Source organism: Setaria italica, chromosome V (genome assembly GCF_000263155.2).
Source record: "Setaria italica strain Yugu1 chromosome V, Setaria_italica_v2.0, whole genome shotgun sequence".
In the NCBI taxonomy this organism is placed as follows: Eukaryota; Viridiplantae; Streptophyta; class Magnoliopsida; order Poales; family Poaceae; genus Setaria; species Setaria italica.
The window spans coordinates 45,058,503-45,075,391 of NC_028454.1; the positions used below are offsets into that span (position 1 = coordinate 45,058,503).

A 16,889-nucleotide genomic window follows, 5' to 3' on the forward strand; every position below is an offset into this window, starting at 1 on the left:
TAGAAAAAATCTAAGCTTTTACATCTCCAATGCATATGGCCATCATGGCTTATTGCATCATTCAAGTAGACGATATGAGAGAATGGGGTAACAAAGCAATTTAAAATATAAAAGGTCATGCATCATCAACCACCTAGCCTCTGATGAAGCCTCTACCCGTTCTTGGTGAGGAAACTCTTGGCCACTACTTCCTCCATTTCAAATTGTAGGTCGTTTTAGCTTTTCTATGTGCATAGATATTATTATGCATCTAGACATGTACTATATCTAGATGCATAATAATATCTATGAACCTAAAAAAAGCAAAACGACCTACAATTTGCAACGGAGGGAGTACTTCCTATGATATCTGCTCTTTCTTCCTTCTTCTACAGTAATGTCCATCATGGATCTGCCACTATATGCCCTCAAAATTTGCCTATTCAAAAGAGCTGATTGGTTTATTATTAAGAGCAATACCATTGCCCTCAAAAATTATCGATGGCTTTCATAAGTCCCGACATAGAATATTGTTTAGTTTTCCAGGCACTTGAGTGAGCGATTTACCACATAGATACTTGGGTTTTTTAGAAGCCTCTGCCAAGCCCATTCCCGTTAAGTAACTTATAAAGCCAGTTGCTGCAAAGGCACTTACTTTTGACATATATATACATCATCAGCAATTCCCAATCTACCTTGATTTTTCGGTTGGCATAACATGGACCATTTTGCTCTCTGTACTAAATTGTAGTTCGTTTTGACATTTCTATATTAATAATTTTTGTTATTTATTTAGATATACAATGTGTCAAGATAAATAGTAACAACTATAAATCTAGAAATGCATAAACGACCTACAATTTGGGACGGATGAAGTATTATTATCAATAACATATACGGCATAAAGCAAGGGACGGATGCATGAACTGAATAACGCACGATCGATGAGCATTTATGCAAAGCATGGCCGTAGAGCTATACTTTGACGGAAACTAGTCGCGCGCCGGCGCCACGGAGAAGAGAGGTACGTACGGTAGAGCGAGCGCTTTGCGTTGGGCGTTGGCTGGAGGAAGAAGATGAATAATGTAAGAATGAAAGAAACGTCGTTTATGCATTGGATAATGTGAGACCATGCGGAATGTTGGAGTGGTAAAATCAGCTTCATTTGGAGGGGCATTTCGTTTGTGTGTCCTGATGGTACCGATTATTGGAGGGGCATTTACGTCACCATCATCGCTCGCTCAATGATACGCATATGTTCCATAAGCTAGGGTGCTGGAACTGGAAGCCGGGTGCGTGACGCATCCGAACTCCTGCTCCGCATGGAAGTGTGGCCGGCCTATGCGTACGTGCCCTGCCCATCCAGCTGCCGTCTCGTCCCCGGCGGCGGCGGCGGCGGCTGCTGCTTTGGAAGTGCGCTGCCCGTCGCTGGAGCCGGCCGGGTTTCAGTTCGCTTTACACTTTGCTGGTGGCCCGGCCGGTCGGCCGGTCTCGCTGGCAGGCTTCGCACGCAGGTCGTCGCTCGCTCGATCTATCGGGGTCTCCATCTGCCTGGAGTCTCCCTACTGCGATCCGGGTCCAGTAGTCGGTGACTGCAAGTGAACGAGAAAAATTCGAATTTGATGGATCTGAAACCGGCCGGTCGTAGGAGAAGTATAAAATGGTTGCATATGCAGTACTATGTGCCAAGCTCGGAGTCTTTTTCATATTGACAACAGTAGCAGAATCATATCGCTTGCCTCATACTGATGACAAGAAAACTACGCGGGCTTATATGATCCAGATTCCAGTCCAAGTAATGATCATTGCAGGGCAGGCAAATGCAGGCCAGGCGAACAAAAATTTCAAGGTCAGAGACCAGAGTGCGATGAATTCATTATATCTCTACATACATTCTGCACCGAATCATTCTATTCCAGGACTTGGGTGCGTACGTGAACGTACCGTCATCGATGGGCCCTAACCGACGACGACGCATGGCATCGTCGGTTCACATTAGGTCCTGGTCTCCGTCATCTATAGATGCTGATGCGTCTTCTTCTCTTCGTCGTCGTTCCATGGTCATTTATCGGCAGGCGTACACATGCACTGCATGGTCCAGGCGCCGAAGTGGACGACGATGGAATCTCGCGGCGAAACTCCGGCCAACTTCTTCTTTCCTTCCATCCTGAGGCATACGCGCGCGCAGAGCACGTAGATGCAGGCGTGCACCGCGTGCTCGTACGTTGTCCTTTGTCCATGCCGGATTTGCGTTGCATATTGGTTGCCAGCGAGACAGCAGGGGGACCTCGGGCCTCTGCCCGCCAATCGGCACGCGATGAACTAGGAAATCACGCGGTTCTTGCAAGTCTCGAGTCAAATCCATATGCCTTTTTAACTTGTGATGATGGTCTACTCGCTATAGTAATCACGCTAGAACGGTCGTGGATGTTGACATCGTAAACTCCATAGTGTCCGACTCGCTGTATCGATTTGCAATTCTTGGAGATTCTGCTAATTTGACCTTTTAGATATTACATGTATCGATGTGCGTGTTTTCTTTCTTCAGGTTGGGCTTTGTCTGGTCCATCACTCTGCTCCCTCCATCTCTTTTTATCTGTCGCTTACGGTTATTAAGGGACAGAGAAAGTAGCTAAGATAGGTGATTACGATAGGAGAAAACGAGGTACGTAGGAGTAATACCAACAAGTACGGTCGTCGATGCTTGATTGAAGCTGAAACGATGTAGTACGAAAATATAACCGATTCGGGTCTGGAGATTGAAACTACCGGGAGGAGGGACAGTCCCCAGTTGCGGCGCGGAATTTGTGCTTTGTCTTTAATTTTGCCGGCGGCCATGACCTTCCTTCCTTGGAGCACGACGCTTTGCCATCCTCCTCCTCCGTATTATGCTTCGGCGGACACCGGTGTCATCGTACCAGATCGGGTAACCACGAGACGGCGACGGCGTGGCGCACTCGTGCGCGGAGCCACGGCACCTGTTCTGTCCCTAACTTCCTATCCGAGCCGCCGCCGTACGTGCGAGCTGCGGCACGCGCACACGTCGCAACTGCCCGGATTAGCACGGACGCACGGCTAGCTAGGAAAACAATCCAACATCATGTTTTGGTTTGCACCATGCATGGTTCGACGAACGTAACGGCCAAGAAGCTGACCGATGAGCACCGGGCGTCGTGCAAAGGGATGAGAGATGCGATGCTTTGTGTCATGACATTGTGTGGGGCGTGTTGACTATACGAGTACGAGCGATGGAACGTCGTTGTCGTCGTCAATAATTCATTCATTTCGTCAGTCGTGGCATGGCATCGATGGAGAGGTGTACCGTGTACGTGCGTGCGTGAGCTAGCTCCGATCCGTACGTCTGGCACGTCAGGTGTGCTGCATGGCAAGCGATTCAACGAGGTCCCCCGGCGTGTTGGGCAGTAGGCACACGTCGGACCGGCCGGGGGCCGAACAAGCCGGACGGCCGGCAGCCGTGTACCAGCCGCAACGGCGGCCGGACCACCCTATCTCCTAGGACTGTCGGTCGCGGCTTTGAACTGGCTAGGAAAGCAGAATGTGAACTATCTACGGCGGCTTTGAAGGGGACTGTAGACTGGGCCCGATCGCTAGCGGTGTATACGTTCATATGCTCTTCTTGGCACGTTTGGCTGTCAAAGCTAGCTAATGACTTGTTGCTTTGTTACCATTACTGTTCCTGGGAATTTGCATGCCATGTCTCGTCACGCAGCAGCCTTTACCTTATTCTACTCCACGAGCTAGCTAACGAAACAACTGTTCAGGAGCAAACGCTCTACTGGGCATCACCCGCCGTAGCCTTTCCCTGCTGCCGGCCATCCTCTCTTGCTATCCGACGCAGCAGGTGATGAGTGACATGCATGTGCTGGTGAATTGAAATGTCAAGTAAATACTTTTATTTGTCAAGTAGCTTGTCCACACATGGGCAATTTGGCATGGCATACATGCCCACGTGGCATGGCGTTGATTAAAATTCATATAACATTGAATATTCGGACGGAGGACTAAATATGAGCTAATTATAAAACTAATTAGGCTAATTCACGATACGTATCTATTAAGTCTAATTGATCCATCATTAGCACATGTTTACCGTAGCACCATATTATCAAATCATGGACTAATTAGGTTTAATAGATTCATCTCATAAATTAGTCTCCATCTGTGCAATTTATTTTATAATTAGTCTATATTTAATGCTTCTAATTAGTATCCAAACATTCGATGTGATAGGAATTTTAGGAGATCGAGGGTGTTTGGATACACACCACTAAAGTTTAGCACGTGTCACATCGGATATTTGGATGCTAATTAGAAGTATTAAATATAGGCTAATTACAAAACTAATTGCATAGATGGAGTCTAATTCGCGAGACGAATCTATTAAGCCAGTCCATGATTTGACAATGTGGTGCTACAATAACCATTTGTTAATGATGGATTAATTAGGCTTAATATATTCGTCTCGCGAATTAGTACAGAGTTCTGCAATTAATTTTATAATTAGCTCATATTTGATCCTCCTAATTAGTATCCGAACATTCGATGTGATAATGCTAAAGTTTAGCACATCGGTCAAACACTTCCGAGGGACCAAATACCCACTAAGCAAAATCAGAGTTGCAATAGGCCGCGGCGGAAAGGGCGAAAGGCAACGGCACACATTCTTTTTCTAGCATGAGTTTCTTTTATTAAAAACTGTTTTCCGCTCTGTCCGTCCGACCACGAGCGGCCAAACGAGACGAGATGGAGATGGGACTTGGCTGACTTGACCAATCCAGCCAGTTGGGGTGGCAGCGCAGCGCAGACTGCGACGCCATCCATCATCTCATCTGCCACCGCTCTTTCCTGTCAGTTCAGGGCCAAGCTTTCTTTTCCATGCTTGCAGCAGCAACACCAGCGGCGTACACAACCCCTCCCATGCATGATGGCAGCGGGGAAACCCAAGCACGCAGCCAGACCAGACGAGCCTTGCTTGCACGGGTCAATGCCATGGATGCAACGTGACGGATCTCCATTCCTGCGCCTGCGTGCGTCGTCGCTCACATGCCCGATGCGTTTTTCTTGTTTTCGGAATGCGGTGGTCACTCTCTCGCCCCACACTGTATAACGGTCAAACCCAAAAACATGCTGCTTGTCAATGCAATGCAGCAGCCTTCAAATTGGCTACCAGCCTACCACTCCTAGCAGTGCTCGTTTACAGAAAAAGGATCGATCAACAGAAAAGATGACTCTGTTTTTTCCAAAAAAAAAAACAAGAAGACTCGCCTGGTACGACTACAGCTACAGCATCAGTCCGTCACAGTAGCAGCAGTTTAGAATTTTAGATATTTGTATGTAACAGAACCCCGCCATGGGTAGTTTTGTACATGTACATCTCTGCTGGGAGCTGACATGCCTCCTGCTGACTCTCTACTGTATCTGTCTGCAGTGGCAGCATCAGCACAGTACTGCGGCACAACTTGCATCCATCTGGTCTGGCCCTGGATAGACCTCACTCACTCACACTCACATCTTTTCCCCCCCGCTGAGTTCATTGATTCTTTTATTTCAAAAAAAAAAGTTCATTGATTCTTCCATCCATCCCACGAGACTGCAAATTTGAAACCTTGCCTTTCTTTTAGAGTTCAAGTTTCGCTGGACGTAGGAAAAACAAAAATAAACAAGGACCCAAATTTGCCTCGTAGCGTATCTCCTTCGACCGAAGCTTTGACCAGGGCTGGCTCTCGGATGCCTAGACCTTTTATTTACCGTCCTACCCCTCGACAGCACCCTGTACAAAATCTAGGTCTTGGTGGGGTAAAGGTAAACACAAAGATTAACTCTCCCTCTCCCTCTCTCTCTCAACTGCAGATTAGTACTGCCGCGAGGAAGATACGACTCTTGACCATTGGTCAACCTGTGAAAACTAGGAAAGAATAGTAGGAGTAGCTATACAAGTTAGGGGAAAAGACTTGGAACTTGGACCTCACGTAGGTGCATCGGCAGTGGAGATAAATAATCCTCATTAGGGGAATAAAACTATGCTAAAGAAGGCGCAAATACCTTTGCTTTGCTAGAGGGACCACATCATGAACACAAAGGCGGCAGCGAGTAGGACACACCGCATTATTCATAAGCCAGCCAGCCCATGGGCATGGAACTTCAGCCTAGGTTAGGTGCTTTAAGAATGTGTTACTTTTCTGGTGTAGTTGTAAACAAATTTGTCTACTGCTTACAATGAATAAGTTACTAGTTCGTTTTAGTTCCATGAAAGCTAATTTGCTAGTCCCTGTATTCTAAACACGGAACCTGTACTTTTATCTTTAAAAAGCCGAGAAGTACATGTACTATATGTCGGGGCGAATCTTGAAGATAGTATCGTATTGCTTTTCACCTCTACCACCCTTCCCGACAATTCCCTTGTCAACTAGGGGAGCTATTTTATACTTCATGCATCAAAATCTGTGATAAAAAATCACAAAAAATTACATGACTAAATGTTTGAAACTCTAAAAGGCAAACCTTAGGGACTATGAAAAGAAGCCTGCGTGTGCCCATAGCCTGATGCATTTGAGAATGTATGTACACTTTTGGAAGTGCAGGAAGCAATACTCGGCCTCATGATGGTGCTGTGGCTGCGATTTGTGAACATGATCATGTCAGCTGAGATGAGGCAGCATAGCAGCAGCTGCAGCAGCAGCAAGCCAGCAAACACAACAACACAGGGAGAAAAAGAAAGCTGTGGCTGCCTACCCTCCCTCTCTCTCCTTTTCTTCCCCCCCAGGCATCCATCCCTTTCCTAACTTTTGTACTTTTTCCCCCTACAAAAGGTGAAGGGAGGAGCCCTGCACTTAAGTAGTCCTTCTCACCCAGTGCCTCCTCTCCCTCTACGAAGAGTCCCTGTTACTAGTATTTTAAGGGAGGAGTGGTGCAGGCAGCTTGGTAGCTCATCTTGCCCATTTGTTGGTGCACAACAGATGGAAAAGCTGCACTGACTGAGAGCTGAGCTTCCTTCCACCCCCTAAAAAGAAGAAACCAATCCTCAAGGAGGCAAAGGCTACTGCTTGGCTGCTGCTGGAGGAGCAAAAGGAAGGAAAGGCAGCAGCTAGTAGCTAGCAGCAACCACCAAAGAGGGGGAATCCTCCTCCCTCTGCTTCATTGGCTTCTGGCTCTTCTTCCCTTTCACTCACTCCCTTTGCTCCAGAATCCATATATGGAGTAGCTGCTTCTCTTTTCCCTCTCTCTGATCTGAATCTTTTGGCACGTCCATCTGCTTGTTGATTTCATGCTCCTCCCATCCCACCTACTCTCCCCAACCACACGCACCTTCTCTCCCTGTATGTTACTTACTGGCATTGGTAAATAAAGCGAGTGAACAGTGGTGGTGAGGTGCCCCCGCTCTGGGCAATTATTGCCACCTTTGGAGTTTGGAGTCCTCCAATAGGAGTCTCCTCCTGTGCTGTCTGCAGCAACCACTGTCCCTCCTCCTCCCCTTCCATCTCCGACCTTCCTGCTCTCGCTCGCTCCCTGTGCCTGATCCCTTCCCCCGCCTTCCTTCCTCCGCTGCCTCCTCCTGCTCCTAGTGGCTGCTGTTCTTGGATTCTTAATTGCATGCTGTCGCTGCTGCTGTGATCTCTCTCTTTCTGCTCATCATCCATTCCTTTTCTGCCCCTCCTGTCCTCCTCCACAAGCTTTTCCTCGCAATCAACTTTTCTTTTCGGTCTCTCACTCTCCCTCTAGTCTGTACTCGCCGCCTCTCGCTCTTCGCTGAGGCTGAGCAGCCGTTGGTTGGTTGTCTCCGACGACCTTCTTGCTTCGGTGCACACAGACGACGCTGCCACAAAGCCGTTTCGCTTCAAGCAGCCATCGCGAGCTATCCTGCTTCTCCGTGAGTCCCGACACAAGGAAGAGAAGATCCCGAGGTACGCAGCGTACGGGAGGCGTCGTTCTCGTCTTGCCATGGACTGGGACGCCAAGATGCTCCCCGCGTGGGACCTCGGCACGGTGGTCGGCCCCAGCAGCGGGGGCGGGGGCGGGGTCGTCGCGGCCGCGGGCGGCGGCGGAGGCGGAGGCGGGGCGCTGGACCTGAAGCTGGGCGGGCCGACGAGCTGGAGGGCGGCGAGCACGACCACCGCGGCGGCTGCCCCGTTGCCGTCCCCACCTGCGCCACCGCCGCGGGCGTCGTCGTCGTCGTCCGCGCCGGCGAAGCGGGCGCGCCCGGGGCAGGCGCAGCAGGCGGTGCCGGCGTGCTCCGTGGAGGGGTGCGCGGCGGACCTGTCCAAGGGCCGCGACTACCACCGCCGGCACAAGGTCTGCGAGGCGCACTCCAAGACGCCCGTCGTCACCGTCGCCGGCCAGCAGCAGCGCTTCTGCCAGCAGTGCAGCAGGTTCGTATTCCTACACCATAACACGACGCCCGCCGCGCGCGCGCATGCATCCATCCTGCTTATTCTTGGATCCCCCTCTCCCCTCCTCAAAACTCATGATTCTCTTTTGGTTTCTTGCTCGAATAATTCAATCCGGAGCTCTCTAGATACCTCAGCTCTGTCTGTCCATGGCTGTCGCACGCGTGTTTTTCCTTGGACGCGTCCCTGCTTGATGCTCCTACCCCGGGGGCGGTGAATTTTTTTTCCCTAGTAATTACCATCACGTCCAAGTACAATAACACCACTGTCTGTCTGCAGTCTACTGCTCTGCATTAAGCATGGTGGTTAGTTTAGCAGCGCTAGAGCTGCAAGAACTCGCTGTCAGCTGCACCTGCAACTCCTTTAATTGCCATCGCGATGTTTGGCGCCTTGCAATTGACTGAACGACGTGCGACAGCCAAAACTTCCGGCATCCGTCGGTCTCGCACGCACGGTCAAAAGCAAAAGTAAGTAATCAACCTGCTAAAACACTGCGAGCAACGCCGACCAAAGAAAGATCCAATTTCTTTGCAAAAGTCGAAACAGAACTCTGCCAGAAACTCGATTTGGACAGCCAAACCTGCAGTAGAATTGAGCGTGACGGCCGGGCCTTTTTACAGAAGTAAAATATAAACGTGGGCCGGGAATGAGATTAACCCCTGAGCACTCACCACTCAGCTCCTGGTCCTGGATTTGTCATGGTCTGAACACGTCCTGTGACACCACCGCCAAGCCAGCCGGCTGCCGCTGCATGCGCGCCCGTGCTCGCAGGGTGTGTCCCTACGACAACGCAGCCATGGGCCGGGAGGCAGGTGCAATGGAACTGGACTTTGAGCTCAGGTCCATGCCTTGCCTCCCCGTCCTTGTCAGGGCTCACTCGGACAACAATTTTTCCCTTCTGTTCTCCGATGTGTGCGCGTGCGTCCCTTTCGTCGTCGTCGTTGTCCCGCGTGGCTCGCCCATGCTTTCCACATTCTGTGGGCTTGTTTTCAAAGGCCTCAATCAGTTGCATCCGGTGTTCTAGAAGAGAAGGATCTGAAATTTCCCCAGGTAGGAGTAGCTCGGTTTGTCTTCTCCACATTCAGATTCATCATCAAGTTCCAAATATCCTAGGGCGTGCCGTGTGCCGTGAAGGTTACATGGCTTCAGTTTCGGGTCTTCTTGTGGTCAACTGCAGTGTGTTCCATGTGGTGGTAGCTGGTTTACTGTAGTTGATGCCATGAGTTGACCAGATCGGAGGGAAGAAGCCAACTTGCCATTTTTGAACTTGATGATAGTATTTGATAACGTTCTTGAAGTGTGGGGAATCCAGCTTCAGCTGCCGAGTCCTTACGGTCGGTGGAATTGTTTCTTCTTTGCAGGTTTCATTCGCTCGGGGAGTTCGATGATACGAAGAGGAGCTGCAGGAAGCGCCTTGATGGACACAACCGGCGCCGCCGCAAGCCGCAGCCGGACCCTCTCAACCCTGGAGGCTTGTTTGCTAACCACCATGGTAGATCCATTCCTCCTTACACGGCAATTAGTTTTTATCTTTATGCAAAGCAAACACATGTCAACTGGCATTGAACATACATGCATGAGCAATCGAGCACAAAGTTTAACGGGAGGAATATTACCTTGTTTAGAGCTGACAACACTGAGTAAGTTGAGCGATGGAAGGAAGAGCAGAGATTTCAGACATTTATTTGTTCTTTAAGGGTGTGTTTGGATTAGGATCATTATGTGGCACAACGGGAAGCACAGCTTATAATTATATTAGTTTGTGATCTGAGGCACGGCTTACTGAACCTATTACAGGATCAGTATCTTTCATTTGAAGGATCATGTGCTCCTCGCCTGTCAGTACCATGCAACAAATCATTTCACACGTTACAAGTGCTACCAGCCATTCATTTTCTTTCCCGAGAGGAGGGGAAAAGGAACATGGTTACCCTAAGTCCTTCTCTACATGATGAACGTAGGCTGCTGGTGGAAAGCTACCGCAGTTTAATTAGTCTACATGGATGTCCATTTCCGAGAAATACCTGTCTTAGTGATCAATCCAGAAGATGCATGTCTGACCTTGAAATTTCTCTGAAGCTCTGTGGGCCTTACCAGCTAGTAATGTAATCTGATCGAAATATGCTGGCCTCTGCAGTTCTGAACACCCAAAGTCTTAAAAACCATGGATAATATCTGAAAGATGGGTTTTACTGCATTATACCATGGTTCTATCGCAAATCGAATACCCCCATGAACAAACTTATGCTTGGTACATGTACTGTTGATGCATTGTCTCGCTGCTGATCTGGCCTAATATCATCTTTCACTTGCAACACCAGAAATCTAACAGCGGTTCACTTTGCCATGTCCAGGAGTGACAAGATTCGCGGCGTACCCACAGCTCTTCGCTTCATCCTTGGCAGATCCCAAATGGCCGGTCGTCAAGACGGAGGCCGACGTGTTCCAAGACCAGTACTACCCGGCCGTCCACCTCAATGGCGCCGGCTCCCTCTTCCACGGCAAGGACCGGAAGCACTTCCCATTCCTGACCAACCACCACCACGGCGGCGAATCGGCAGGGGCCTTCGGCAGCCAGCCATTCACCATCACCACCGCTTCCTCAGAGAGCTGCAGCAAGCAAAGCAACGGCAACTGTGCTCTCTCTCTTCTGTCAGACAACCCGACACCGGCACAGACGGCCATGATCCCCACCGCGCAGCCCCTCGGCGCCACGCTGCAGTACGGCGGCGCGGCACGGGTCCCCGACGGCGGCGACGTCTCGCTCGCCGGGATGTCGTACGTGAGGTTGGGAGACAGCAAGCAGGCATCCATCCTGACCACATCTACCAGCCACACCACAGTTGCTTCTCCTGGCCCTGCTACGCAGCTGCAGTACTACTACCATGTGAGCGGTGGCGATCAGGGCAACAGCCCGGATGGTGCCGCCATTCAGGCCATTCCCTACTCATCGTGGTAGACGATCTCTGATCCATCAAGTGCTAGGCAGTCGCTCTTGTTGTTCACCAAATATATCGGTTGTAATACTAAGTAGTCTTGATGATACTGAAAACTTCGACAAGCAATGTCCATTCTTTCAGCTTTAATTATCCTAATAGTTCTAATTTATGGAAATCTACCAAATTACGATTCAGAATCTTGCAAATGAGTGCTTTTCATAGCCTTCACGGTTGTGTCTGTGAAATTCTGGAGGTAATTCTATTTATTTCGTTTGGCCATCCACTTGCTTGGTACTAAAACTAGTTGAGTCGCAAAGACTGGTGAAAGACAAACTGTACTGAAAGTCAAGAAATCGCCTGAAATTCAGATGTCCCTGATTACTCTAATCACGTGGATCTGCTTGTTTTTCGCATGCGGCACATGTATAGATCATGCTGAATAATAGTGATTATATTAAGTGTTCTTGAATGTTGATGGACCACTTCTGTAGCCTGAGTTCTAGGGACAAACAAGTTGGAGATTCAGACAACTATGCTACACTGTGCATATTTTTACTCTCTGTTCCTTGTGTCTGAAAACAATTTAGTAGTACTGAAGAATATGTTACACTGCAATAGATGATGTGGAGCATAGCTAGGCCAAAGCGATAGATCAATTCCACACGTGGTAACAGATTATGCTTAATATTGGGTTCAGGCCTTAAGAAGCTCTTGATAGCCCAACAAAGTACCGTACATATCGGAACAAGGGCTCAGAAGATGAAACTGCTACACTGAGTCCTCCTTCCATCCAGTTTCTTGTAAAACTAGTTCACAACAGGAAAAGAAGAAAAGATGAGGCCATGGACTGCAGGAGCTACTGCCCTACTTGTACCTAGATCCATGGCAATCCAGAAGACATTGCTGTAAATAATAACCTCTTCTGGACTTTGTAGTTTCTACTCATCTTCACCTCCTACATATTATGTTCATTCTTGAAGCGCTCCCGGACGGCCAGAATGAAAGCCGACGCCCTCTCGTCGATGTCGTCGACGTAGGAGGCGCTTGCTGCTGCACCTACAGGAGAGGGCTTGAGCTGGTGTGTAACACTTACAGCAGAGTTGCCCTGGGGCTTGACGTACTTGGAGTAGACCATTGCCACCTTGCCCTTGGCACCTCTAGCACTAGTCTTCGTCATTGCCTCCATTTGTTGGCTGTTGGCTTGCTTGGTTGGTTGGTTGCGGTGGTTGCTTGGCAATGCAGGAGCGAGGCCCTGTATATATATGCAGGTTGGTGTGTGATCCATTGGATGCGAGTGACAAACTTTGCCCATGTATGCCAGCGGATAACATCTTGCATGCAGAAAGAATCAATGAATCATTTTCCATACATTTTCCAAGATGCTGGATATATGCGCATCTTAATCATCCGTGTATTCGTGTTTCGCACGGGAGAAACTTGATGAACATTGACTGACAAGCGAGTCCCGAGATGAGAAGGGTCCAGTGACGAGCGAGCGAGAGTAGTAATCCTTTTGTAACTGCAGTCTGCAGGTGCTCACCGGTCACCATGGCATGCCATGTTGTGTCCTCTTGATAAGATCCGGGTCAAGGTCTTTGGCCCCGTTCCTTTTTTCCAGATCAGAAAAGATCTTTTGATTTGAATATACCTTTGGACAATACGTTGCAACAGATTATTGAAGCAGTTTTATCATATCCTAGATCAAAAGATTCCTCTCTATCCTTTGTGATACATCCATGAAACATCACTTTGGTCACTAATAGTTTTGATTCCGAGTATATGTTCTAATCCTCACAAGTGACTTTTGTCGGTTTGCCGATTGCCATGCATGGACTGAATTCCAGCCTTCCGGGGCAGACTGGCAGTGCACAAGTACCTGGGAACCAAGAACAAACAACTAAACTTACACAGTAATTCATGCAGTTCTTTTCAGCAACAATGACAACAGAAACTTGTCAAGTAACTGAAGCTCTTCACAAAAGCAACTTTGAGGTTCTGACTGGCCTGCGGTAATTTCCATAGGCAGGCAACTAGTTAGCAAGTCTCACTGCATGCCTATTAGTGCACCACCAAGTGGCACGAGCGCATCAAACAGGCGATGCAAAGAAGCTGAAATATCTTTCTTGAAACTTGGAATTATTAGGAGGACAAAAGTACAGGTTGCGAGAGACGTCCACTACTGCCTCTTACCTAGTTGATCGCCGGACGCCGGGACAAAATCTGAAGCTTTTTGGCCGGCAAAAGATGGGGGCGCTTTACAGCGTGGTGCGTCGACCACTCGTCCACTCCAATCCGGTCTAGCAGCAGCAGTTGATCCTCATACGCATCTGGCTCCGGTACCATTGGCGACGGCCTGACTGAGCAGAGCAGTGGTAGGAATCCATGGGAGAGGTGCAGCCCTGGCAGATAGATAGATCCATCATCAACCACGGAGAGGATAGAAAGCGTCGCCGCCGCTGCAGCGAGCGAACTTACTAGTGGCTGTTTGATCCTTAGCTAAAGTTTAGCGTATTTAGATTCTTAAGCTGAAGTTTAATCCTTAATCTTCGATGCTAATTAGAAGATTAAATATGAGCTAATTATAAAACTAATTACACAGATGGAGGCTAATTCGCGAGACGAATCTGTTAAGCACATATTAAATATATACATATATTATGTACATTATGCAGTAGACCCATAATAGTAAACGAAAGTGGCTAATTATTGAATAAAAAGCCCTTTTAACTCAGTGGTAGAGTAATGCCATGGTAAGGCATAAGCCATCGGTTCAAATTCGATAAAGGGCTTTTCACTTAGTGGTAGAGTAATGCTTCGGTAAGATGGAAGTCATCGGTTTGAATCCGAGAAAGTACTTTTCTACAAAATCTATTCATTTTTTTTAAATGTCTCCATTTTTCGTGAATTTTATGACTTTGTTTAGTGCAAGAGGCCGATATTTTTGGTCTGAACACTAAACAAAGCACAGAGTTTAAATTGCAAAAAAATGAAATTGGACTATTTTTCTTGTTAGAGCAATCAAATCCATACCTGTACTGAACTAATCTATACTCCTAATGTATTCTTATTCTATACCCTTTAAACGAATTTCCTTAAAAAGTAGGGGATGATCCATGAATTAACCTAACCCTCAACTAAAAAAAATCCTATAAAAGCATAACAGAAAAGTAGTAAAGACTTTTTCCTTTGATCTAGTTATACTCTTCGAGTATATTGACAATTCCAAAAAACTGCTCATACTATCATTATAGTATAATGACGAGTGGTTGTATATGGCGCTATCGTCTATTGATAATAGATGCCCCTATCGTCTAGTGGTTCAGAACATCTCTCTTTCAAGGAGGCAGCGGGGATTCGACTTCCCCTGGGGGTAGGGAGTATTATAAAAAGAGGTTAGTCATAGATTATCAAAAAGCCTAGAAAAAATTCTTCCTAGATCGATGCCCGAGCGGTTAATGGGATGGACTCTAAATTCGTTGACGATATGTCTACGCTGTTCAATCCAGCTCGGACTAAAAATCTAGGGCTTCGTGAATATGAACTAAATCCATTATTTTGTATGGAAGAAAAAAATGTCTGATCCATAGAAATAAAGGATAAAGAGAAATGGGGAAATTTTTTCTTAATCCATATCTCTTTGATTCTTTATCTTATAAAGAAAAGAGTTTTTCTTATGGAAAGGTAGATTATCGTTTATTTTTAGGGATAAAAAATCACAACATACTAGAAATATATGCTTAATAGATTCGTCTCGCGAATTAGCCTCCATCAATTGATCTTGTAATTAGTTTATATTTAATATTTCTAATTATTATCATATTGTAATTAGTTTATATTTTTGGTATATATATGATATATAAGGGACTAAAGTACGTGGAACCGGAGCCTTATCTGCACCAATGGATCGGCGGAGGATGTGGCGGCATATTCTGTCCGATTACGCCTGGTATAGGATCTCAAGACGCGACCGCCTACCCCTACCCGAGTTCCAATTCCTCGGGGAGCCCTGCTCGGCCGGCTAACCGCTACGATCTTGGCCTCTGATCCCGCTGCAAGCTGCCACACCTGCTTCTGCTGCTGCGTGCTGGCGGCGCATGCCCTTTACCGTCCCCGTTCACACAGCTTTCTTTCTTGTTTTTTACCGCACCGCCATGGCAACTAGCCGCACGCGGACACACACGGGCCGTGTATCCGGCTGGCGGGGTCCACGCACCGTGCCCACCGCGCATGGCTGCCGTGTGCGGCTGCGGTTCAGGATTCCCAGGGCCCAGGCAAGTGGAGTTTTCGTGAGGCGCGGGTGTACGGCGGGTCCACGCGTCCCCTGGGGGGTGTCCACGTCGCGCGCTCGCGCTGCCCGGTCCACGAAAATTTTAGCCATGTTTACCGACGACCGACTCTGCTTTCCGTGACAAAAGGTCACAGAGAGCGTGGAGCCCAGCCACAGTACAAAGCTGCGAACGAACTACCTTGTGGGCTGTTGCTTTGGCAATTTGGTTTGTTATACGAGTACGTCTACAGCGACTTTGTCAGTATTAAAATTTACCATGTTCGGTTTCTTGGAGACGTTCGTATACTTGAATGCGTATCTGCAGACACATCAAGAGCGAGTGTTCGTACATATGTATACGTGAGAGTTCATTTTGTACAGAATTTTGAAATAAATGGACAGTAGTTCGAGAGACGGAAGGCCACAAATGGCACTTCTATTGAATAAGCGATCCAATGAGTATTTGTTTATCTTCAAACCTTCCATGTTACAAATATAAACTCATGTGAAAAAAAATGATTTGGGATAAATGACTAAAATATCCTCATACAGATAGCGCGATATCATCTTGCTGAAAAAGTAAAGCAATAATTATTATATCAAAAAAGCACGCCAATGCAACCAACCGACAAAATTGTTTGTACTAAGTGTGACATATTTTATTTCGGGTGACCAACCAACAGAGTTGTTTATACTAAGGCCCTGTTTGGGAGGAAGGGGCTAAAATTTAGCCCTGGCTAAAACTTTAGCCCTCTCAAATGAAAGGGCTAAACTTTAGCACATTGGGTGTTTGGGAAGAGGGCTAAAGTTTAGCACCTCTTCTGTAAAATGTCCCTTATGCCCCTGCTGTGCTGCCCCTCCTACCATTTCCCTCTCAGCCGGTGTTCAGCAGGGGCTTCTCGGGCGATCGCGGGGCGCAAGCGCCGGCAGCAGCGGCGCCGGCCAGCGCGTCGAGGAGGCGGCGGAACGCGGCGGCAGGGCAGGGCATGAGCCGAGGCGCTCCCCGGGTCGCAGAAGGGCGCCGGCGCCATGGCCAGTGCCGGCATGGCCACCGCCGGATCCGGCTGGAGGAGGCGGGGGTTGGCGCGGAGGCGACGGGGGCGGGCGGGGCCGGCCGGCGGCGGCGGCGGCGGCGGAGGGCGCTGTGCACGTCCGTCCAGCGGGACGACGGCGATGCCAAGAACAAGAAGCGCCGCCCGCACGACGTTCCCGGTGGAGGTGGAGGCGGATTCTTCTCCGCCGTCAAGAGCGCCGCCACTGGCAACAGCAGCAGCAACCGCCGGATCCGGCTGGAGGAGG

At 48.4% G+C, this 16,889-nt stretch overlaps 1 protein-coding gene across 1 annotated transcript; it reads left to right on the plus strand.

Annotated features, from left to right (window-relative positions):
* Positions 1-6,782: 6,782 nt before the first annotated feature.
* On the plus strand, positions 6,783-11,517 carry LOC101770983 (squamosa promoter-binding-like protein 2). Its single transcript, XM_004971034.4, has 3 exons — positions 6,783-8,366; positions 9,746-9,876; positions 10,739-11,517. The coding sequence occupies exons 1-3, from the start codon at positions 7,939-7,941 to the stop codon at positions 11,341-11,343; spliced, it is 1,164 nt and encodes a 387-aa protein (XP_004971091.1). The 5' UTR covers positions 6,783-7,938; the 3' UTR covers positions 11,344-11,517.
* Positions 11,518-16,889: the final 5,372 nt, after the last annotated feature.